At 33.4% G+C, this 27,611-nt stretch overlaps 1 protein-coding gene across 1 annotated transcript in view; it reads right to left on the bottom strand.

Annotated features, from left to right (window-relative positions):
- Positions 1–797: 797 nt before the first annotated feature.
- The window catches only part of LOC138700474 (uncharacterized), a 206,674-nt gene continuing 179,860 nt past the window's right edge, over positions 798–27,611 (bottom strand). Inside the window, exons 3-4 of the mRNA XM_069827081.1 lie at positions 6,113–6,199; positions 798–1,089 (exon numbers count right to left, since the gene is read on the bottom strand). Of these exons, the coding sequence (XP_069683182.1) occupies positions 968–1,089; positions 6,113–6,199 (209 nt within the window). The 3' untranslated portion in view covers positions 798–967. The remainder of the gene's footprint in view (positions 1,090–6,112; positions 6,200–27,611) is intronic.

Consider the following 27,611-nt stretch of genomic DNA (forward strand, 5'->3'; position numbering starts at 1 on the left):
AGATAGATAGATAGATAGATAGATAGATAGATAGATAGATAGATAGATAGATAGATAGATAGATAGATAGATAGATAGATAGATAGATAGATAGATAGATAGATAGATAGATAGATAGATAGATAGATAGATAGATAGATAGATAGATAGATAGATAGATAGATAGATAGATAGATAGATAGATAGATAGATAGATAGATAGATAGATAGATAGATAGATAGATAGATAGATAGATAGATAGATAGATAGATAGATAGATAGATAGATAGATAGATAGATAGATAGATAGATAGATAGATAGATAGATAGATAGATAGATAGATAGATAGATAGATAGATAGATAGATAGATAGATAGATAGATAGATAGATAGATAGATAGATAGATAGATAGATAGATAGATAGATAGATAGATAGATAGATGACATTGTTCGTTGGCTTGTTAGAGGCAAGTTAAAATCACGGTTTTTTATAATGGGTAGTAGTCAATGAATAATAAAACAGTTATATTACCTGTTGTTCTGTATGTTTGTGAAATTTGGACTCTCAATTTGAGAAACAGAGGTTAAGGATGTTTGAGAATAAGGTGCTTAGGAAAATATTTGGGACTAAGAGAGATGAAGTTACAGGAGAATGGAGAAAGTTACACAACGCAGAACTGCACGCATTGTATTCTTCACCTGACATAATTAGGAACATTAAATCCAGACGTTAGAGATGGGCAGGGCATGTAGCACGTATGGGATAATCCATAAATTTATTTATTTTCATAGTTATTTATTCATTAATTTATTTATTGATATTTGTGTGGTGGACAACAGCAGTAGTCCAAATATAGTCCAGCACATTAGTACAATACAAAACAAATAATAAATACATTGATATAACAACTCCGCCTCATTGGTCTTGAGGTAGTGTCCTGGACTCCTGATCAATGTGGCCCGGGTGCGATTCCCGGTCGTGAAGTCAGGCGGATTTAATTCGGATCTCTTCACTGGGAGTGGTTGTATGTCCATCGTCCAAGTGTGTGCAATGTCTCGCAGGTCCTCCGGGTACTCTGACCCAGTAAACGGGGGAGTCCTGCAGTGCTGAAATTAGTTAAAAAAGGACATAACAATAATAAAGATTAAGATGATTAATGTGAATTAAAACGTAACCTATAATACCAACTGAGATGTATGTCCGTCCCACGAATCTGTGGAGCAACTTCACGCATACGGGGGGGGGGGGGGGCGGAGTCTATCTGTGCCTGGGTGTATTGCGAGCAGTATCAGCTCGAGGGTTAAGATTCTCAAGGTAGAAGGTAGAGTAGAGTTCAGATAGAATTATCCAATCCCTGCAAGCTTCGTTCAACTAATGCCTCCCCCCAGAGCGATCATTGGCCTTAGCCCTCCCACATACCACTTGAGCAGAGGTCTTGTTTCGTCTTTCTACTCTACAGAATCCTGGAACGGACCATAGTTGAATTAATAAAGAAACTTAAGAACATAATTGACAAGATTTACAGATTATATAGCCTAAAACAAGTCAATTAGTCACTACTATACATTGAATTGATCAAAATTAAAACCATCCATATTGGCATTTTTTATACATCTGGAGACCGGAGAAAGAGATTTATAATTTCTAGTATAGAAAATTTTGTGAGTTCTAAATTCTTTTGTAGGAATAAGAAAGCTGACATTTCTTATGAAAGATTCACAGACAATGTCACTCCTGATGACCTTACAAAAGAATATGCAATCAAGTTCATGTCGTCTAGCATATAAGCTTCGACATTTAAAGTATTAACTTAGAAAGCATGTTGGAAATATTCAGATTGTCAATTAATATAAATAAACACAATATAATATTTGTTACTCAGTCAAATGAAAAATCAATGTAAAATAATGACTTATATTATATGGTCATTAAGTTTTATATACATGAGCTACAAATTGCAAAAGTTTTCGCCCATTCAGGCATCTTCAGCCACAATTATACAATATCTCAATATCAAACTGTGTAGCCATTACATTGGTGGTAGATAAACTGTTTAAGATTAATGGTGTACAAAACATCTCCATAATTAAAATGTAATATTACAAGTCATAAATTAAAATAATGTTAAAAACCACGTAGTGTTGTAATTAAACTTCATAATATTCTGTGGAACTCTTGTTCAGTAGAGTCCAATGAGTGATGAATTATGTCTGAAATATATAAATAAATACGAAATAGAAATAGGAAATTATCCAATTCGATTACACTTTCACATTTGATAATTTCCTATTTCTATTTCGTATTTATTTATATATTTCAGACATAATTCATCACTCATTGGACTCTACTGAACAAGAGTTCCACAGAATATTATGAAGTTTAATTACAACACTACGTGGTTTTTAACATTATTTTAATTTATGACTTGTAATATTACATTTTAATTATGGAGATGTTTTGTACACCATTAATCTTAAACAGTTTATCTACCACCAATGTAATAGCTACATAGTTTGATATTGAGATATTGTATAATTGTGCCTGAAGATGCCTGAATGGGCGAAAACGTTTGCAATTTGTAGCTCATGTATATAAAACTTAATGACCATATAATATAAGTCATTATTTTACATTGATTTGTCATTTGACTGAGTAACAAATATTATATTGTGTTTATCTATTTAAAGTATTCACTAGTTATCTCATAGTTAAAATCAGAGGAATTAGTTGAAAATCTATATGAACATAACGATATAAATTTTCTTTCAATATTTACCAATTTGACACAAGTTGTTGTAAGAGAATTCCGAACTACAGATGCATACTGAAGTTTTGATTTAACTAATAGTATGCATATTATACTATAGGGAGTTCGGTGTAGAAAAAGAATAAGTTATTGACATTATTAAGCCTAGCATTTTTATGGAATGATTGTATATGTAATCAACATGGTTAATAATAATAATAATAATAATAATAATAATAATAATAATAATAATTATTTATTTACTAATATGTAATATGCTGTACAACAGCCAGGGGCCAATAACAGTTCAGCACATGGCAATTCATTACAAAACATTAATGAAAGTATATTGGAATAATTATTAAAATAATGACAATTAAAAATAATGAAAATGAAAGGATGGAATCATATAAATGAAAATAATACAAATTATATAGAAGATGACGAGAATAATATTATAATACATATCTAAACAAAAGACATACAGTAATTTAATAACTGATATAAAACTCCCAAAGTATAATAGGGTAAATTAGGGTCTGTTGGACAGTCGGGCATGTTGGACACTGTACTTTAACGTGTTACCTCGCCACTTGTGGGCACCACATTCTGCTAGAAGTCAATGACGGAAGTAACCCCACTCGTGGCTACTTCCGTCATTGACTTCTAGCAGAATGTGGTGCGCAAGGTAACACGTTAAAATACAAAGTGTCCAACATGCCCGACTGTCCAACAGACCCTAATTTACCCTACTACACATTAAATGGATCCAAGTTCAAACCATAGGGGAGAGTCGGGTAGTATCGGACATCGGGTAATATCGGACAGTGCGTTTCTTTCATCTACCACCATATGGTAGGACCTGAATGACATGGTTACGTTTCTCTATGTGACATCACAGAAACGTAACCATGTCAATCAGGTACTATCATCGTGTGGTAGATGAAAGAAACTCACTGTCCGATATTACCCGATGTCCAATACTACCCGACTCTCCCCTACATCTGCAGACCGGCGAGAGAGATTTAGAATTTCTATTGTAAAAAAATGTTATGAAATATTAAATCCTTAGCAGGAATACGAAGACTGATATTGCTTAAGAAGGATTCATAATCAATATCACCCTTAATGACTTCAAAAAAATCTAGGTCTTGACGTCTGACAAGTAAACTACAGCAATTAAAATATTTGCAGTTAATCTCATATTAAAATAATCATCGGAATTAGGTAAGAAATCTATAAGAACACGAGGAAATAAATTTTCTTTGGATATTCTCCAATTTAGCCGAGTCAGCCAAACAGATGAATATTCAAGCTTGGATCTAACTAATGTATAGTATAAAATTATTAGACACATAGGAGTGGAAAAAAGAATAAGTTATAGATCTAATTAAACCAAGCATTCTTAATGAATGGGTATAAATATATTGCATATGATCATGGAAATATAATTTAAAATCAAGCAAGACACCAAGATCTCTAATACAATCTTCCTTAGTAATTATGACATTATTAAGAGAATAGTTAAGTTTTAGAGAAGTGGTTTTCCGTGAGAAGGAAATGACAAAAGTTTTTGATTGATTAATTTTCATTCTATTTTCAACAGACCATAATGCAATTGAATTAATATTATTTTGAAAAATTTGACAATCAGCCAGACTATTAATAAAATATTACAAAAGATAATAATAATAATAATAATAATAATAATAATAATAATATACAATAATAATAAATAATAATACTATAATAACAATAGCAAGGCTATATGGGTAAACCTTTACGGCTTAACTACTTTTGAAATAACTAACCTACATCTAGAGAATATAGCCATTCCTAAGTTGCTCGCAAGTATGAATAGTATTTCCAAATGTGTCAAGCTTCTTTGGTCGAGTGGGGACTGAAACGTAGATTACAAGTGAAAGTCAATTAAGTGTTTGTTTATTGACATTTGCAGCTTAATGAAGTTGAAGCCGTCTGCACCTGCACTTGAATAAATTATATCGCCTGACAATAACGGTCAAGTCATAGTCGACACAATCCATAACTGTACTATAATTGAGTCGCCTAGAATCAAACTGCACTTTCTCCAAATTATGAAATATGTGATTAAGGTATGTTTCTGTAAAGAATTTTGCAAGGAATGTGATAAACTGCTTGTTTGGAATCAAACTGGAAATCATCTCTCTTAATTTTAGTTGTAAAATCACAGTGTGAAGTCTAACTGCACTAGCATTTCTTTTTTTTCTGACAAAGAAGTGTAGTTTGACTCTGGACCAGTGATGTCAAAGCAAGCGCATTTTTCTGACTTTGACGTCGTGCGCGGGCATCAAGCGCTACGTATGGAAGGAGCAATGATTATGTATATGAATAAGGAGCCTGTTGGATGAAGAAAACAGTGGTGTACAAACTTCAAACAGAATGTGAAATTTTATGTCGTTATTTTATGTGGGTATTTGCTGTTTGATATTATCTATATTGTCTGTAAAACTAACACCAGTTTCTTAATATTGCAGTCAATAACGTAATAAAGAGTTAAGAAGGAATATTCACATAAATTTCATAGTAGTAAAACTTTACTATATTAAGTGAATGAAACATCATTCATAAAGAAAGTAATATCCCAAAGAAAGAGTTTAAGTAAGACGTGGTAAGTTGGAATTGATATTGATGGTATCTTTAGCCTTATAAAAGTAATCAATAAACTAATCAAAACAATATTACAGTACAAAGCAAAGTTACCTAGGTGCTGTGTATATTTTAAGTGTAACTAATATTCCATAACAAAACTCTTATCGCATTATGTTTTTAAGGTGATATTGGTGCGCAACTTCCTATCATCAGAATATTAAATTATTTTATCGAAATCTACTGAAGCTATAGAGTTGACGTTTTTACAACACATGGGTACATATCTTTGTTTATGATGTTAATTCATTTTCTTACGAACATTTTCCATGCGAATATTTTCAAAATTTCCAATACGTATCTTCAGTAGCCTAATACATATTTACGATATATTAGATTTACGAAAACGTTCCTCTCGAAAAAAACCTAATGCAGGTCGACCAGAGAATACAATACTGCTGTCTTATTACAAAGATTACGTTGTTTCAGTACCTGTAAGGCTACTAAATAAACATATCTGAAAATTTCACCTTTCTGTAAAAAGTTGAGAAAATACTGCTTTTGAATAAAAGGAAACTCGTGAAAAATGAGCATTAAAATTCAAAGTTAAATTCTTATAATGCACTTATACGTACTTCTCAGACAAATCTAAAAATTAACATGCATATAGTTTTAATAGGCTAAGTTCTCTTTCCTTTGTCCATTGAATTAGTGCTGGCCATCCTTGTATATAGCTCGACCAAGTGGTATACTACCTCTCTCGTCTCTTTCCTTTCCGCTCTTCTGAGCTCTAAAGCGCGCGCTTGCCCATATGGACATCAGTTGACATGACTGCTCTAGACCTAAAATCAAAAAAAGAGTTGGAATAAGACTACCTTAAAAAAATAAATAAAATGAAAATATTCTTAAATAAAGCATAATTGTTCAAATAATTACAACAAACAAAAAAAAAGTTTCTATAATAATTATAACGAAAAATAGATTCTCTCGCCATAATTATTAATACACAAATTCTTTTCTGACAATGATTTATTACGTCACGTCTACTATCACTTATCGGAAAAAGACTTTCATGTAAACAACATAATATGTAAGGAGAAAACAAGGAGAGAAGTACGGAGAAGGAATAATATAATAGATTCTAATTTGTTTCGGAACACCATAAATAAAGCAAAATTTCCCTTTATGGCACAAAGGCGGAAAAATATAGTAGATTCTAATTTTCTCGTAACACCTGAATTAAAGCAAAATTTACCTTTACAACGTCACCTAATAAAGTAGTCGCTGCTATGTTGATATGTAGCTAATGCATAGGTTATCTTTTATTCCCATGTTACTGTTGCTAGGAACAAGAAGTGTATAACTGTTTATAAAAGTCACTCGTCGCTAAGGCAGTAGTGACTAAAAAGCGACACGAGATTTGAGGAAATCGCTACGATTTCGTGTAACGTCTATGCAGGAATTAGTGTAATGACATTAGGATAAATAAATGCAATTATCTGTAAGATTTATGTGTGTCTAATGAACAGAATGAATAAGTTATGAATAAGAGCCACTCCTCCAATAATAATAATAATAATAATAATAATAATAATAATAATAATAATAATAATAATAATAATAATAATAATAACTCATTAAAACAAAATGTAGCCTACTAATAAGAGAACACGCAAGGAACTGTTTCTGAGCTACACACAATTATAATTTGGTACACTCTATACAAGTATAGATTATACTGATTTTTCACAGCAACATCAAACTTTTTAAAATTCAGTTTTCACAAAACTTTAAGTTTCCCTTTTGAACTGGCCCATTGATTTATTCTTTAGGTATTTTATCCAATCTTCTGCCCTCTTTTACAACTCGTAAAAATTTCATTTTTGTGGCTTGGATGTGATGTTGGTCCCTTTTGTCTCCAAAATCAACATTCATTACCATAGAGTAACGTTGGAATGGCTATTATCTCATATAATTAATTTGAGTTGTGTTAAGTTCCTTGTTGTTCTCGATATTTTCCTTCTCGTTTGACACGTTATGAAGCTTATATTATTTCTCTCTATTTTAATCATAGATAAAGCTTATAGTACAGTCTAAATATGTGAAATATTGTCTGTTAGGTCGTTTTATCTCTTATTATTTTTTTATTATCTAATAGTTCATCCCGCAGGGGCATATTTTGCGGGCTACCGGGGCTACCGGCGGTAGCCCAAGGAAATTACAAAAGAAAAAGTTTATAATATAACATAATGTAATAATTTTGTATTATTAGTTTTACCATAGTAATTAAAATTAAAGTAATTGTTAGATATATTTTGTGTAATAATAGGGTCAGCGGTAGCCCAAACCCTTTAACCAGTATACGCCACTAGAACTATGTCGTGACTTTAGTTTTATTTTCTTTTCAATATTAAGTCTCTTCAGTTAGATACATTTTTATAATTTTCTTATTTTTATCCTTTCCTCCTTTCTACGCGTTTTGTTTTCATTTTTTTTTCAAGTTTTTTATTCTACTTTCCTTGACTCTATTTTTCTTATTTTTTTTCTATCTTTCAGTCTTCCTTCTATTTAAACATTCTTGCTTTCCCTTTTCCTTTTACGCTGCTTCAATGTATTTATTTATTTAAATTTAAATATATAGAATAAAGAATATAATTACAAACAAACTAGAGAAATAGAAATAAAATAATACAAACAATATAAAACAGGAGATACAGTAGTAGCAGTTGAGATGTAATATTAATAGGTCTATAAGAGAATATAAAATAAAATAAAATAGGAAATAGAATTAAAATTACAGTTACAGAAAGATGCGCAATAAATCATAATTTTTCGTAATTATTTTAAACTTTTCATTTCTCTCTTTTTCTCTAAATTTTGTTTTTCGCTTTGTATTTTCTTAAATCTTTCTTTGTTGTTTATATCTCTTTCCGTTGTATTGACAATTCTTTTTTTCCTATTTTTTTTGCAAGTGTCACTTGGAGTAAGTATTTTACTATCTTCTATCTTTACATCTTACTTTCCATTTTATCTTTACCAATTCTTCCCGTAATGTGGGCGACGGTTTGCGGTACCTAATCAAAGTCTGTCGAGATGTTTCCTCCGAATCTCCACAGACGGAGCCATTTGCCGGTTTAGTCAGCCATAAGTTGTTGAAGAAAGAAATCTGGCAACATGTCCTTGAGGTCATCAGGGTCGTTGGCTTCTTCATCTTCTCCTTCCCCCTGCTCTCGAGCCGTCCTAACTGAGCCCTCCGCCCGTTTAAAAATTCCTCCGGGAAGACGGGCCGAACTCTCTCCCCTCCCCTTGGCGCGCAACGCAGCATCCCTCAAGTGTCTGGAGCCGCGCGCTTATCTAGTCGAATCTGATGACCTATCAAGGAATGCGGTTTGGAACCTGCCCTAAGTCTCGGCCAAGTTCCTCCATTCATAATTGTGTTATTCTGTGCACAAATACTGGGTCCGCCCACGCGAGCCAGCCAATACCAGAAACTCGTGCTGAAAAGTGTTAATAGGCACTCGGGATTTATTGCGCATCTCACGATAAATTGGTCATAATTTTTCGTTCTTTATTGGTTCCTAGAAGAGTAAGTAGTCGGTAATGGATGTTTGTATGACATGAATTGCAGAAGTGGGATTCAAGTCTGGACGACCTTGTGTGAGGAAAGAATCGACTACGAGCTGAGGAAAACCACAAAATTCTTCAGATACATCGCAGACGTTTCCATTAATAACTCCGAAGTACGAAGAAATAGACGCCAGTAAATAAACTAAGCTGTAATGGTACCTAATGAATTGTAATTAATTTTCAAACACGTGTCACGGATGGGTAATTGCTCCTGCTGTCAGATCTTCATATGCTTAGACCAACGTTTCTCAAACTTTTCTGAAGTGGGGACCACTTTTTTAAGTCAGAACAGTTTCGCGGACCACTTAGTCTTAACCCTTCGAAAGCAAATTTATTATTTATGTAGCATATTTTAATACTAGTATAGGCCTACTTACATTTTAATGTAGAAATAATTAATTAAAATTAATTTAATTCTATTAATTTTATATTAGTATTAACTAATTAAGTTAATGTTAATAGAAGAAAATTTATTATGTCGCCATCTGTAAAAATAGAAATAAAAAAAAATTATTGCAGAAACATGTCCCATTTTCAACAAGTAAATAAAGATGCAATTTTGCATGTTCTATTATGGTGTACGACGTACAGTACCTGTCCATTTCAGTGTGCAGACTGGGTGTCGCCAAATTATTAAGAAAGTCATAACTACATGAAAAGGCTCGGTACTTTGGTCGTGTTATTATTTTGGGTAGTCCCTATCTGGGTTACAGGCACGATATGCGAGAAACACCACGTTCATAGTGCTTTAAACCCCTATTTTGTTGCTGAAAATAGAGTGGGAAGTCAATAGACGGGTAGAGTAAATAAATTTCATAAAATGTCAGTACCGGGGAAAAAAGTGAAAGGCGATTGCCATGTGGAATTTACAAACTCTGAGATTTTCAGCTATAGTATGATACGCAATTCGTTTGAATTTTATTTTTTCTTCTGTCTTTTTTGAAGGACCACAAGGGCAGAGCTCAAGGACCACAGGTGGTCCGCGGACTATAGTTTGAGAAACGCTGGCTTAGACAGATTATGTAACAGTATGACTAACTCTGATTATGCTTATTCACAGAGAGTTGGTGAAATGATGGCAGCGAAAACATAAATAAATTAAGAACATCTCGCCAAATACAGATATTAATTATACTCTTGTATCACAAGACCTTATACTTGTACTTGACTTGGACTTGCAAGAATACAAACCCTGTACTCTAAAATGGATCTCATTCGGTGCTGAGGTCTTCTGTTTCCCTCCCGTCTTCTTTAACCTCTTTCTTATATTTTATTTTCTCTCCTTAACTTTGCCTATAAATCTCTTTTCTCTGCCGTATTATCGTCCTTCTCACATCTCTTCTGCTGCCTTACTTCTCTCTCTCTCTCTCTCTCTCTCTCTCTCTCTCTCTCTCAATACCTCTGTCTCACATCTCCTCTCCTCTCTCGCATCTCTTCTTCTGCCTCGAAACTCTTTTTCTGCCCCCAAATTTCTCCTCTCTTCCATCTCTTATTCTCTTCTATTACACAACTTCTCTCCTCTCCACTTCTCTTCTCTCCTTTTCTCTCCTGAAAAGTATCATTAATATTAATTATTGGAATAAAATGCAAATGTATCCCACTGGAATTATGTTTCTATGACAATCATATACAATTTTCTTTCTACCTCTTTTAATCAGAACCGTTAATATATTCCACGAATGTAATTTCGTAACACATACGGAAACCTGAGAGTAATGGTTTGATATTAAACCTAAGAGGCTATAACGATTCTGCGGCCATTGGCATGATGACCTTCCATCTCATTTAATCACCCACTAACAAAAAAGAATGCAACCGCACCTAGAAGAAGCTACGAACTAAAACTTCACTACGCAATACATGTACTAGGCTATAAACCTCGACGTGTGTTCAACTAGGAAATCGCGAATGAGTGAATGCTTAGCACGGAAAACAGCGACTCGGATAGTAGGAAAATATGTTTGAATAAGTATTTATAAAAACGAGAACTCGCAACGTTTTCAGTTATAAATCCAGAGGACATGGGATCGATTTAAGTAGAGAGCTATCTTTTTTCCAGTTTGTCCTAAATTTAAGCTACTATGTCGCACAGTTTACAATACAGTATATTCCCATCACTCGAAAACACTTTCTCACCATATCGAGACACTAACTGTTTTAATTTCACTTGAATACTTTGCTTCGCTTTTGGAATTTTTCCTGAACTATACTAGCCTACACACACTTCCGACTTCAACAAGATTCAAAAACTCAATGAGACCCTTGTCTGCAGTCCGGTATCCAGATTATAAAGACAGGCTCCAGTAGTTACTTGTTTGTCGCGAAACAATAGGCCTACACAAATATTTGTTTACTGGTACGTAAGGATAAAGTCCATAGATCAAATAGTGTAAGTTCTTACAGTCAATTACTTAACAATATTACATGCATTGAACCTTTATGTTATTACATGAAATAGTATTTACAAATTATGACAAACGTTTACACCAATACATTTGGCATCTTCAGGTCACATTAAAAACATATTAACATAAAATGAATATTTAAGATATTCCAGTTAAACACAATCGTTAAAAATTAAAAACTGGTATAAAAGGCAGTCTGAGTAATATGCCATTAAAATACGTGTAGCAAACTGATGTTACCAAGATGTCGTGGAATATGCTGATAACACTGTATTAACATGGAAGTGTACATAAGGAAGACAGAAGGCATGACAATCTTCAAGTTTATGCAGGTGTAGTTCCCAAAATGATGATATGCTACAATATATAGGACGATCGTTCTATTGTCATGCCTTCTGTCTTCCTTATGTACACTTCCATGTTAATACAGTGTTATCAGCATATTCCACGACATCTTGGTAACATCAGTTTGCTACACGTATTTTAATGGCATATTACTCAGACTGCCTTTTATACCAGTTTTTAATTTTTAACGATTGTGTTTAACTGGAATATCTTAAGTGTTCATTTTATGTTAATATTTGTTTAATGTGACCTGAAGATGCCAAATTTATTGGTGAAAACGTTTGTCATAATTTGTAAATACTATTTCATGTAATAACATAAAGGTTCAATGCATGTAATATTGTTAAGTAATTAACTGTAAGAACTTACACTATTTGACTGATACTATACTTAACGGACCCAACATGCCTTTAAAATTAAGAATAAAGTCCATAGGCTATTGTGAATATAAATGAAATAGAGGAAGAAGGTACATTTTACCATTTTCCAGGAAACAAAATGCCATATGTAATTCTGAGAAATTTAACATCTCAAATGAACATGGAAGAAAGAAATTGTATGGGAAGTCGCCCTGAGTGGCACAATTGGTATAGCGCTGGCCTTCTGTGCCCAAGGTTTCGGGTTCGATCCCGACTCAGGTCGATGACATTTAAGTGTGCTTTAATGTGACAGGCTCATGTCACTAGATTTAGTGGCATGTAAAAGAACTCCTGCGAGACAAAATTCCGGCACACTGGCGACGCTGATATAACCTCGGCAGTTGCGAGCATCGTTAAATAAACCATATTTAAATTGTATGAGAAAAGTTCTTTACTTCTTGAAAGAGTGAAAATGTGCCGAATATGACCATTATAAATTATTAAAATATGCTATATCACATAGAAATGGTCAAATATGCATAAATATTTTAAACAAAACAAAATACTTTAAATCAATTAGTTTCATAACATATTATATTTAAGGAATATATCAGTTTTGCCAAAAAATATATGCTACATCATAAAATACCTAGCCCTATTAGTAGTAATAATGTTACAATTGAGCATATTAGGAACTGCATACATCACAATAAAAGCTAGCAGCCGAATAAGGTAATTCTGAACTTAAGTATGATAATTTGCCAATTGATTATTATCTATCTTTCTAGTTTTGATTGCTTTTCGCAAGCCTGTTTGATACATAGGCCTACCAAAACTTCCAATTACAATAGGCCTATTGTAAAATCTCAATTCTCACTTCTCAGAGGTGGTACTCCTCAATTACCAGCATCTTATATTTCACTTAATTTTCCATCACTATTTTAAACATTGACCATTTCGCATAAATGACGCGTCACAATATCCATCTTATTAGTTTTAATTAAATTAAACCTCACTTTCAGAATGCATCTACTGACTCTACAAAACTGTAGTATGATCCACATACAAAATTATAGCGTTTTTTATATCACCATCATCATCATCATCATCATCATAGTGAAGCACCACAACATTCTGTAGATGATTTGTTCTTACTATGGACCAACACTGGACTCTGTCACATGGCTGGTCTCCATGAGTGTGTGGTTAGCACGATGAAGGGGCCACAACGGAAACCTAGTAAGCCATGAGATGGGTAATGTGACATTATTATTATTATTATTATTATTATTATTATTATTATTATGTCTATTATTATTATTATTATTATTATTATTATTATTATTATTATTATTACATGTAAATCCATACAGCTGGCCTTCTATGCCCAAGGTTGCGGGTTCGATCCCGGGCCAGGTCGATGACATTTAAGTGTGCTTAAATGCGACAGGCTCATGTCAGTAGATTTACTGGCATGTAAAAGAACTCTGCGGGACAAAATTCCGGCACATCCGGCGATGCTGATATAATCTCTGTAGTTGCGAGCGTCGTTAAATAAAACATAACATTTAAATCCATACATACAGTGCAAACGTACGCAGATACGCACACACACACACACACACACACACACACACACACACACTGCTCCAAACAACATACTGATATCAGGAATCCTGGAAAGTTTTCTTCCCTATGAAGTTCTCCAAATTTTTTTTCTATCAGTATACTTTCTTTTACAATGAAAAATAAGAAAAAAAATGTAGGTTTTAAAACTTGTTGCAAGCTATACAATAATACATAGATTCAAAGAAAGGTGAAGAAATCAGATTACAATTTAGAAAGCAAAATATAGTATAGCCTACAAGCTACAAGAAATAATAATAATAATAATAATAATAATAATAATAATAATAATAATAATAATGTGCGGTACATATGTCGACAAAACATAATTTATAGGGATGAAGAAGTCCACACCTGTGGAGTAACGACTAGCGCGTCTGGCTGCGAAGGCTGCGAAACCAGGTGGCCCAAGTTCGATTCCCGGTCGGGATAAGTTACCTGGTTGAGGTTTTTTTTTCAGGGTTTTCCCTCAACCCAATATGAGCAAATGCTGGGTAACTTTCGGTGCTGGACCCCGGACTCATTTCACCGGCATTATCACCTTCATCCCATTCAGACGCTAAATAACCTAAAATGTTGATAAAGCGTCGTAAAATAACCTACTAAAAATGGATGAAAATCCTTAGAAAATTCATGAAGAGATAGCGCGGTCAGATTTAAATTTGGAAACAGTTCGAAATGCTTAAACTATAATGTAAATGAGGGACAAAAACAATATGATAGATTGAACAAAACAAACAGAATAAATGTAGCTCTGAACAATACAACGTCATATATTTTTGAAGATTGGCTTTGAGTTGCCTTCAAAAGCAAAAGAAAGAGAAACAGTTGAGAAAGGTTTCCTCCTTGTTAATTGGCCAAGTAGGAAATCTCATCGCACATCTCCTTTTATTCGCCAGGTATAGCCAACCTTCAAAACCTCTTGAATTGCAAAGGAAAAAGTCTATTCGTCTACTGCATCTTTTCTGTATAATGTAGATAGCGATTATGATTATGTTTATCAATAATTATTACTTGTATAGACCGGGGGAAAACAACGAAAAATCGCATTCAGGAAGAGATGTTAAGGAACGTTTAGAAAACACAAACGATTAAGAAGTCCGTTTAACATTTCTTGTGTAGGCCGCAGCGTTCAGGAAGAGGCCACGTTCTCATACTCGCATTATCTCTCAGATAATCGTGCGAGATACTCAGCTTGTTTTGCTACCTAGTGTTGTGTAGCAATAAAACAAGTCTCATGCAAATTTCGGATTCTAAGATCATAATGCATGCCTAGTCTTTTAGTTGCTCTTTTGTTTCAATCCTAATGGAAGGCGTGTAGTAACAACGAGGCTGTGAAGGGAACAGAAAAAAAAAAGCATCTCTTACTGTTAACATTTCTTACACATAAAAAATAAAGGCTTCGCCAACATTGTATCAAATAACAATTCTTTATTCTATAAGCATTTTCTTTTCTAATTATGCTGAAAATACAGAAAAATTCTGGTGGTAAAAATTAATTGATTTTTACATTAGTAAAAAAACACAAAGACATATTTTCAGCATGTCTAATATCGAAAATGTTTTCAGCAAAATAATCGAGTTACACTTTTGTACAAAACTTTACCTTAGTGCTTTCAATATCCGATATCAAAAAACGACTTTCGATGAAATAATTGATTTGTATTTTGACGTATAACATCTCCTATATTCGACCTAGACTAACAGGAAAAGTGAAAATATATTGTAGAACAGGAATTCGAGTTTGGTTGCCATGGAAATTCTTGAGTGATATCTGACAAATAGAAGAAAATATCCGATACATTATTTCCAAAATTTCACAAGAATAGACCTATTGAGTATTCCAGAACAATCTTCCGAGATGTTAAAAATATATTGAAGCAGGAGGAAATAAGCTGCACTTCTCCTGCACTCAGGTACGGATTCGATTCCCAATTAGACTGATTGCCTGGTTTGGCTTTTTTTAGGTTTTTCCAGACTGTAATTCGAGTGTTTGGTAATTTATGGTCAGTCCTCAGTCTCATGTCGCCAAATACCTTATCGCTATCACAAATGCCATCAATGCTAAATAAATTTATTTTATTTTTTTTAATAAAGCATAAATTTATTTATTTATTTTGCTAATAATTGTAACATAAAATATATTATAAACAAAAAAAACTTTAGCTCGCCCCTGAAAAAGTAGAACTCGTGTTCGAGGACGCATTCCTGAATTGAAATTAAGAAGTATATAGTACAATTTGTCTTATGTCTACTAAGCAATAACAATATTTAAATTTAAATTTACAATTTTTCAATTTTTATAAAATCCATACATAACTTTTTTAATTTAATACTAGAACTATTAGAATTGAATAGGATATTTAAATATAAATTTGTTATATATTCTTGGGCCTAAATTACTACTATGATTAAATATTGTAGCAGTGTTGCATTTTGGTTCAAACAATCTTAAAGAATTCATACCTTTTGTTTCATAACTATGAGAATACAATTCAGAATTAATTCGGTTTTTATGTATGAATTTTATTAATACAATATAATAAATTTGTCTAATTTTAAGAACATTAAAGTCTAAAAACAATTTTAGATGGAAAATCAATAGGTTTATGAAGACATATTTTAATTATTTTCTTCTGTAATAAATAAAGTGGATTAAAATTGGATTTAAATAAGCTACCCCACCCTATAATTTCATACATAATTATTGATTGAAAAAATGTTAAGTATATTGTGCGTAATAAACTTATTGACAACTAATTCCTCAATAAAACTAAATAATATATTATTTTACGTAATTTATTACAAAGGTAATTAATGTGTTGGTTCCATTTTAAATGATTGTCGAAAATTATGCCTAAATACTTAACTTCAGAGGACTCAATAATCGGACATTTACACTGTATAAGGCAACAATTAAAGTTATGTAATTTAATCTCTACTAATAATAAATCTGTAGCCGAAATTTTTCTGGTAATTTTCGATTTTCCAAAAATAATTGGTCCTAACATATATAATTAATCACCCTGAAACCGAAAATCGCATTTTTCAAATTTTTGTTTGTATGTCTGTCTGTATGTTTGTTACCTTTTCACGCGATAATGGCTGAACCGATTTATATGAAAATTTGAATATATATTAAGTTCGTTGTAACTTAGATTTTAGGCTATATGGCATTCAAAAATACTTTATTTAAAAGGGGGATTATAAGGGGGCCTGCATTAAATAAATCGAAATATTTCGCTTATTATTGATTTTTGTGAAAAATGTTACGTAACAAAAGTTTCTTTAAAAATGATTTCCGATAAGTTGTATTCTTTACAAAATTTTGATAGGACTGATATTTAATGAGATAAATGAGTTTTAAAATTAAAATAACGCCATCTAAGACGGTGCAATGAAATAACAAATGACTTCGTCTATAAGGGGCCTTGGACAACAACAATCGAAAAAGGGGCCTTGGACAGCAACAATGGAAAGCTATTAAACTATTCCTATCCACAGAAAATTTGATAGGCTTTTTTGTACATTCGTTTTCTGTATTTCTTAAAATAATATTTATATACACACTCATTTTAATCGTAGAGAATTAATGAACAACGAGAGTGTATTGATTTAGTATGCAGTAACAGTACGTTAGCTCAGCAATCCATTATTTTATAATTCAAATTTTAACTATGCTCAATCGAATCGTGTTAAAATACATAAAATAGACTATATATATGCAATAAATGCAATGCAAAAAAAAAAATTGGGTAATGAGCCAAGCAGATTATGTTGCGCTGTTGTAAAGGTTGTTGCTTCTGAGATTCAAGAGCCCCCACAACAAATTAAAAACTTTCTTATCGGAGTACATTCGTTATCAACGCACTTTTTATATAATATAATATAATATAATATAATATAATATAATATAATATAATATAATAATAAATATGTAGCCGAAAATTTTCTGGTAATTTTCCCTTTTCCAAAAATAATTGGTGTTAACATGTATAATTATTCATCCTGAGACCGAAAATCGCTTTTTTGAAATTTTTGTTTGTATGTCTGTCTGTCTGTTTGTTACCTTTTCGCGAGATAATGGTTGAACGGATTTCGATGAAAATTGAAATATAAGTTAAGTTCGTTGTAATTTAGATTTTAGGCTATGTGGCATTCAAAATACTTCATTTAACGGGGCCTGAATTAAATCGAAATATCTCTCTTATTATTGTTTTTTTTTTTTTTGCGAAAAATGTTACATAACAAAAGTTTCTTTAAAAATGATTTCCGATAAGTTTTATTCTATGCAAAATTTCGTAGGTCTGATAGACTTTTAAAATAATAATACAATACGTTTTCACCGCCGCCTCAGATTGTAGCGTTGTTGTTCCTGCAGTAATTCCATGTGCAAAATATAAAATTGTTGAGTAGGAAGAAAAAATACATGTATTCATTCCATGGCAATGGTACATAGGAGATCGTGAATTCTTACATTTTCGAAAGAAAGAAATATAATTACATATCACTGTTTATGCTGTATCACTATTTAAGTTATTTGAAGGTTTCAGAACCATAGTGGGCCAAGCGCTATTTACTGAAGACGTAGAAAACAAGGGTTAAAATTAAGTTATTACCGTAATTCAATGGAATCATGTAGCAAGTAATATAAAGTTTACACATTAAAACTAAATGATATGTCAATCTTCATTAAACTATGGTTGCGTGTAATAACAAATAAGAAACATGTTAAAGGAATTGTCATTGCACCAAATGAGTGCTCTCTGGACCAAAATGATCGAAATTTAATTATTTAAATACAATTTCAATTAAGTAACATATTAAACGATTTATCCTTCTAACAAACACGAATGTTCCCTGGATCAAACGTCCTATTTTAATTACGTAATTACTTTATATTTATTTCTAACAGGTGCAGCGGAGCGCACGGGTACGGCTAGTACTTAATATAGATGTAGGAGGTTTGCTACATTTCTCAGATAATGAAAATGGAATAATTATGGTTTTTTTTTTTCGTTGATAGAAAGATCATTTATGTCAAATCATTTTTTTATTAATTTAAGTCCATTATTTGAATTATTATATGCATCATACCAGGTTTTTCCACCAAAAAGTAAAACTGTGTCATCTGCATAAGAATAATGAACAACATTGTATTGTTGTAAGTCAATTTTTAATAAGTCATTAATATATATTAAATAACCTAGTAGTTAATAGAGCGTCGTTAAATAACCTAGTAAAAGATTAAGATGCACGTGTATTCATTTTTAAGCTGTTTTCAAATATTTTCCAAGTTAAACAGGTTTCAGAAAATATAGTTACTGCCGTAGAAACGGCGGCGGCGGATAATTTCGTGATAACTGTACGAGACGTAAGTTAAAACAGAAATTATTGCTGCTGAGATTACTGTGTGAGGGGAACGCCATATGTGAAAGACCGTGTAAATCTGTGTCCTCTTGCTAGAGTTGTACAAAGCATGGACATAAATCACTTATAATAATGACTACGAAACATGGCTTCCTCATCTGAAAACGGCAAACCTAATGAACGCATAATTGATGAAGGTGCAACTTTGTCACGACAACATGTCACGGGAGTTTCACGTTTCTGGCAAGAATCTATTATTGGAGAATTGACAAATAAGTTATTGCAGACGAATGGAGATTGGAAATTTGGTGAGCTAACGAATATTTTCAGGAACTTTTACAAGAAAGACTCGCAACTCAAATTAAGCGATGTTTGCGGTCTCCTTAATTACGAACTAATCAATCGCTTGTCTGGATTCCTGCCTCTTTTGCGTCGTGTCTCGTTGGGGACCAGTTGCGCTGATTGATTTATAATTCGATTACACTGAATGACTTCTCAGCCTTTTTTGTGGGTGCGGGTTCATTAGCGAACTTGCAAGGATTGTGCATTTGTCTGTCTCGTGGGAGAGATGCGACGCCCGGACATCTCCCCGATCTGCTTAATTAGCGTGTGGGAGCATCACGCAGGAAGTGCGGCTTGACAGTTAGGGATCCTTCAGATATTTAGGGTCGCACTAGAAACCGCACTCGTGGTCGAAGTGTGTGTGTGTGTGTGTGTGTGTGTGTGTGTGTGTGTGTGTGTGTGTGTGTGTGTGTGTGTGTGTGTGTGTGTGTGTGTGTGTGTGAGGGAGTGACCTTTCAGTAACAGTGTTTTTTTAAGACTTGAATTACTTTTAAGTGACTGGACTGAGTGAACGACTTTTGAGTAACTGAGTGACCGAATCAGTGGGTGAGTGACTGGGTAGCTGAGTGGGTAACAAGCTAAAAGAGAAACTGCTGGAGTGACAGAATGAACGATAGGATGAATGACTTATTGGCAAACTGAGTACCGGTAATTGAATGACTGAGAGGGTGTTAGAATTAGTGAGTGAGTGAGTCAGTGAGTGAGCGAGTGAGTGAGCCAGTGAGTGAGCGAGAGAACGAATGAGTAAGTGAGTTAGTGAGTGAGTGAGTGACTTTTCAGTAACAGTATTTTTAAGTAATTGAAAGACTTTAAATAACTGGAATGAGTAAATGACTTTTGAATGACTCAGTGACTAAGTGGGTAACAGGCTAAAAGAGAAACTGCTGGAGTGACAGAATGAACGATAGGATGAATGACTTATTGGCAAACTGAGTACCGGTAATTGAATGACTGAGAGGCTGTTAGAATTAGTGAGTGAGTGAGTCAGTAAGTGAGCGAGCGAGTGAGCCAGTGAGTGAGCGAGTAAGTGAGCCAGTGAGTGAGCGAGAGAGCGAATGAATCAGTGAGTTAGTGAGTGAGTGACTTTTCAGTAACAGTATTTTTAAGTAATTGAATGATTTTAAGTAAATGGACTGAGTAAATGACTTTTGAATGACTCAGTGACTGAGTGGGTAATAGGCTAAAAGAGAAACTGCTGGAGTGAGACAATGAACTTTAGGATGACTGACTTACTGACAAACTGAATACCAGTAATTGAATGACTGAGATAGTGTTAGAATTAGTGAATGAGTGAGTCAGTGAGTACACGAGTGAGTGAGCAAGAGAGCGAGTGAGTCAGTGAGTGAGTGAATGAGTGACTTTTCAGTAACATTATTTTTAAGTAATTGAATGACTTTAAGCAACTGGACTGAATTACTATTTGAGCGGATGAGAATCAATGAGTGAATGAGAGTGAATTATTATGCGTGACTGAGTGGCAATTCTAGTGACAATTTAATTAGTGACTGATTTTTTTTCAACTGTGAGATCGTAACAAGCCATACGGCCTAATACTTGAAGGGAAGAAGAAGAAGAAGAAGAAGAAGAAGAAGAAGAAGACTGAGTTAAAGGATGAATGATTAATTGTTTCAGTTAATGAATAACTGAATCAGTGACTCAATGACTTAGTGACTAAGTTAGTGAAAATTTGAGCCACTGAGTGAATGAGTGATCGTGTAAATAAGGAAAGTACTGAGTGGTTGGGTGACTACTGTAGATGATTTAACATGACAATGAGTTAAATATTGGATACTGATTCTGTGAGTGACTAAGTACAGTAGTTTGAATAATTGTGAGTGAATGAGTGAGTGAGTGAGTGAGCGAGCGAGTGAGTGAGTGAGTGAGTGAGTGAGTGAGTGAGTGAGTGAGTGAGTGAGTGAGTGAGTGAGAAAACGAACCAAGGTTTGAATGACTTGCTACTTGAGTGAAGAGAAAAGTCGACTATAAATCACTAATTGTGTGACTGTTTGAGTAAATGAATGATTAACTCAATGTATGACTGAGTGAAAGGTTGGATGGTGCTGTGAGTGATTATCATTATCTCACTGACAGAGGCCATTGTCTTCATTGGAAATTATTCTTTAAAATAAAAAAAATCTACATATAATTATCTATGAAAAACTATTCGATAAAATTGACTGCAGAATCAGCAACTAGACTGAGTAGCACTATTAAACCTGAAATTGTCAGCTCTTTACTACAAAAAATTCACACATTTCTGCAAATGCAACTAAAATGTGTCGCTAGAAAGTCAACAATTTCTACATCGTGTATTTACACCTTGAAAGTGGTACTAGAGTCACCTTGAGCAGAAATTTAACACCGGTCCACATGTGACAAGAAGACAAGATGGAGAAAAAAATTTCCAGAAAGAAAATAAGACGACATGACGATAAAAGCTAATGTAAGTGAAACTGTCCATGCAAATAACTTCACACTAATGATTTCAAATCCCATTTAACAAGACTTCTATAATGAAACAACAGCTCCAAACCGATACTGTGATGCAGGCACAGCCCGTGTAAATCAAGGGGTTAATGAACCCTGTCCAGAATAAAGTCAAAAGAATTCGGATAAGCTATAATCGCACGAGATTCAGTGCCAAAGGATATACTCTGCTGCTCCGAATCATCTAGTTTCCCTCCTTTTAACATCAGGTCTTTCTCCAGGTGGTTCCATAAAAAATCCGCCTTTGGCACATCAATTCCACAAGAGGTGTCAGTCAGTAATATCATGAGATTCAGGTATCTTACAGCTTTAAAACTGCAGGCTGAAAAGACCAATGTCAGAAAAAAAGAATAAAGAAATCTATGTCATGTAAGTGACAATTTCCATTATACATGTTATTTTTTCGAAACAAGTCGGATTTTTATCATGCAAATTCGTACGGGCGGCAACATTTTGAGAAAAGAAAAAACGAGCAGAAAATAAATTTTCGATTATCTCCTTCACAAATGCCTGTTTTAGATAGAAGCACATGTTAAATTGATATATGCCACTTATTTGTTTACAGTTTGACTGCTAAATGTCAAAGTTTTGCATAAGTTAATTGAGGGAGGGAAGGCAAAATTTCTTCGGACCAATTGTCGTACTTACTTACTTACTTACTTACTTACTTACTTACTTACTTACTGGCTTTTAAGTAGCCCGAAGGTTAATTGCCGCCCTTACATAAGCCCGCCATTGGCCCCTATCCTGAGCAAGGTTAATCCATTCTCTATCATCATATCTCACCTCCCTCAAATCCATTTTAATATTATCTTCCCATCTACGTCTCCGCCTCCCTAAAGGTCTTTTTCCCTCCGGCCTCCCAACTAACACTCTATATGCACTTCTGGTTTCTATTTTCCTAAGCACCTTATTCTCAATCTCCCTTAACCTATGTTCCTCTCTCAATGTGAAGGTCCAAGTTTCACAACCATAAAGAACAACCGGTAATATAACTGTTTTATAAATTCTAACTTTCAGATTTTTTGACAGCAGACTGGATGATAAAAGTTTCTCAACCGAATAATAACAGGCATTTCCCATATTTATTCTGTGTTTAATTTCTTCCCGAGTATCATTTATATTTGTTACTGTTGCTCCAAGACATTTGAACTTCTCCACCTCTTCAAAAGATAAATTTCCAATTTTTATATTTCCATTTCGTACAATATTCTCGTCACGAGACATAATTACATACTTTGTCTTTTCGGGATTTACTTCCAAACCTATCTCTTTACTTGCTTCCAGTAAAATTCCCGTGCTTTCCACCAATTGTCGTAACACACCTAAATAAGGGCTGGCTTTAAACTCAGTTTTAAAGTGATGAAGTTTCGCTATAACAATGAGTGGGAATACAGTAGTGGAGATGTCGTGAGAATTTACTCTGTACCAGCACGAACGATCGGCAGTCTGACAAATAGTGTACGGCACACATGTTACAGTTGATTTTATTTTGTTTGTAGGGTTGCTTTCCACAACCAGCGGCCTCTTTTCGTAAACATCTCTACACGGAAAATAAAATGCAATTTCACTACTTGTAACCCACGATTAAAAATGTGATCTTTACAATAAAATTCACAGTGACAAATACGTAATCCTTTACATTAAAAAGTGATACAGGATATCGTGCAGTATCCGTGGGCTCTTCAATTATTTGTGGCTTAAAAAGAACTGACAGAGACATCATGTCCCAAACCACATTTACGTTTTCAGAAAACATGGAAACGTGCTTTTTGTGAAAATTTGAAAATCGATTTTTGTTGCATCACAAACATACCTGTGTATTAGAGATGAACAACGATCGAGAAAGCAAGACTAAAAGCGCCCATACAGCCGAAAACCCGCACGACTGCATGCTATACGGCTCGTCGTTGACGTAAAGCCTGCTTGTGAGAGTTTTGAGACGCCGAGATTGATCAATCCCGAAGTCCCAATCGTCAAGTAACCTTGAAACGCCATAGTTGTTTATGTACCTGATTGATCTTTCGTCTACTTTGGCAACTGTTATATACTGTATGTATAAACAATTAAGTCGCCTATTTGAAACATCATCTCTATCTTTCAGTGTTCCCAATCTTTATTTAATTACTAGGCCCTTATTAAAAGGCTAGGAATTTTCTTTTTATATGTTTGAGATCAAGTGTGCAATCTCAAGTAAAAATATATTAACTTTATGTTTTATGTTTCCTAGAAATGCAAATTTATTTGAGATTTTTTTTTCTATATATATATAACCATAGGTAATATCATATAATAGAACCAGAACATTTTGATAACTAAGATAGTGTTCTGTTTTGTCTTTTTGTCTCATTTAAACACTTATGATGTTATTTATTTCAATGATGTATGTTATTCAAAGTTACGAAATCTTTCCACGCCGACCAAATGCTACTTCGAGAATGATGAGCGAGACTCGAAGCGCACGAGAATGACGAGACGAGACTCGAAAGACAAATGCAACGAACACAGCGAGCGAGAGCGGCAGTTAGTTTTGTTCATCTCTACTGTTTATGTTTCTTGCAATATGAGAGAGCAAAAAATCATTCTTAAATCGAGCAAAAGAAAACACGAAGAAAACAAGTTGAATGAGAAATTATATTGATGATATTATTAGCTATACCGAAATGATTAACAAAACCAATAGATACGGCTTAATGTGACCTACCAGGAAGAAGCAGGGCAGACGCTTGGAGGAGGAAACTGACCAGGTCATTTATTGTCCAGAGGCAAATTTTGTTGTAGTTTCGACGCTTCCTACTTCACAACACTTGCAAGCTAATATTTATCTTACGCAGACTTCCAAGAATCTGAGCTAACATTATAATGCATGGAACCACAGTCCATGAGCAATTGGCCCTGCTATATTCCTCTTACTACATAGAATTATCTTCAAGTTATTACTAACTATTACACTTTCAGAACTGCTGCACGTTTTCCCGCTAATTTCAGTATCTATAGGCAAGAGAATACGTAATATATAGAATTTTTCTCCGTTCTACTACTCTTTCATCGTACAATGACGCAGAATATCTTCATGGAAACTTCATATCGCCACCTGACTGCAAGAACCAGGTAACTCGAAATTTGTGTTTTTTGGTTATCTCTTTTATATCATAGAAAAAATCGCAAGAAATGTAATGCAAGAACTAGGTAACTGATCGAACGATACCAGCGACATCTATTTTCCGATTAAAAGAAAACGAGACATATTCCTTAGTGCAATAAATAAGTAAATAGGCAATGTCACAAAATATAAAAAATCAAATTACCTAGTTCTTGCATTCAAGTGACGATATGTACTTCAGTACATTAAAATAACATATAAAATAATGTAATTCCATCAACGCTAATTAATCTAGTAATGGATACAGCGTCGTTAAATAACCAAGTAAAATAAAAAATTATACAATAACTTGGTGCCTATGATACTTTTAAGGAACTATCGAAGTTTTTATTGGCACGTTATAAACACACACAGTGAGAACCTCTTGTTATACGGCATACAAAAATACTATGGTCAAATTATTCTTACCACATCCTCTCCAACGTATCTCTATTATGGATGTAATCGCAATTATGATTACTTCTTCAAGATCTTGGAATAGAAGCGGCATATAAACAAATTGAATTATTTACAGAGCTACCCTCAAAGAAAGAAGTTACATGGTTTCAAGTCTGGAGACCTGGGAGGTCAAGAGCGGTAGGCCTGATCAGCAACGGTACCACGTCCAATCCAACGATGTGTTATATGGTCAATTCGGAAAAAAATTATGAAATAACCTTTGTACCTTTGTTGCTGAATTTGTTTTCGCAAACTCCTGAATGCAAAACGATTTATGTTATGGATTTGACGACCTTATCTCTACCAGGTTAAATAAATAAATAAATAAATAAATAAATAATAAATATCCACCATGGTAACAGAGACAATACGTTTTTCGAAACTCAGAATTTTAAACGTGTATCATGTTAATTTCTTATTGAAACTTAATTATGGTTATATGAAAGTGTTACCAGAATTCTGAAACACGCTGTACTATGGATAACAATGTTCTCATTAAAACATGTATGTCACCGCTGCTTGTATTCTTTGTCTTGTAGCGTCTTGTGTTAACAACAGTAGCTGTGTACACACGACTCTGCAACAATGCAGCAATTTCGTTACATTTCGTTAGACACGCCCACTAACTGCTTTCGTCACGGTAGTCGTGGTAACACAAACATCGTTACTGCTGCTTTGAATGACTGCGTCGTATTTTTGTTACTACACTGAGAACCAAAGTAAAGTAAATTAAGTCTTCAGTAAGTAAATGAATGGAATTACATCAATAGTGCTCTTAACATCCATCTATTCATCTAACTAAATGTAAATAAATAAAACATTTACCCTGTCCAGTGAACTTGATTGCCGTGATCTTTTTACGTCCTTACACGTGAAGTCCATAAATTAGTGGCGTACAGTACAAAGAAATTTGTGACTGTCTTTTTCAAATTGAATTGGGGAGAGAGGATGGTTAAATTTGAACTTTCTTCCTAATTTTATTGATACACTATTTTCAGCTTTTATATATAGAAATATCATTGCTATAACAACTTAAATTCGGGATTAGTCCTTCAGTCTGAGTTTATATTTAAAAACATTGAAAAAAAACTGGTCACATTATCATTCTGGAGACCCAAAATTCTCAAATTAAGTCTTCACAAAAAATAAAAATTTGGGGACAATTTTAACCCCTGGGGCCCCAAAATTTTAAATTTTATTTTTAATTCAGATATAGAAATGTTTCAAAAATAATATTCTCCATTTCTATCACACTGAATTTTTCAAAATATTTAAAAGTATCGAAGACATTCCAAAAAAGAAAAAAAGAAACAATGTACTTTATAATGTAGGCCTTCATCAGGCCGAAAGGGGTTAAAAAAATTTGGGGACCAAAATTAAATGAAAAAATTCTAGGATATAGCAATTAATTAAAATGGACACCTAACTTTTTTTAATGATAAATTTAAAATTTACATGATTTTTACTCCTAACATACCGTTCATTAAAATGTCCGGAGCACAATTTTGATATTGGCTTTCAAAATTCTAAGATAAACAATTTCATTTTAACAATAGAGTTTAGAGGTACTTTTATACAAATATGGAGAGATATTTTCAAATGCAACAAAATAAAAAATTAGCGACTCTTCTCTCATTCAACTCTGCACAAGCTTCATTTACAACTAATACAACTTCAAAGCAGTATATTAAGCAAGTGTTGCAGTAAGGTAGACATTATTATATAAATTTATATTACAGAGGCTTTCCCTGAATTACGTTCATTTGCAAGGCGTTTCTCTTTATAACTAGAACAATGTTAAAGCAAAAACACAAATTCAGAAGAATGGCAGGCTTTGACATTGCTGTTCCTATCGTTATATCTGACCTGAAAAATTAAAATACTTTCATTGCATTCGCACAGGAACTGCATTCGTAGTTGTTTTTTTTTTTTTTCAAAATAATTTCCCATCCCTGACCTGTTTCAATTATTAAGTAAGCCTACTTAATGATTTTCAATACGAAATGAAAAATTTAATTTTAAACCTGTAGTACAATTCGGGCAAACAGTTCGAAGTGGGTGTTGTTAATTTTATTTATTTTATTTGCACACT

The sequence above is a fragment of the Periplaneta americana genome, chromosome 5 (genome assembly GCF_040183065.1).
Source record: "Periplaneta americana isolate PAMFEO1 chromosome 5, P.americana_PAMFEO1_priV1, whole genome shotgun sequence".
NCBI lineage: Eukaryota > Metazoa > Arthropoda > Insecta > Blattodea > Blattidae > Periplaneta > Periplaneta americana.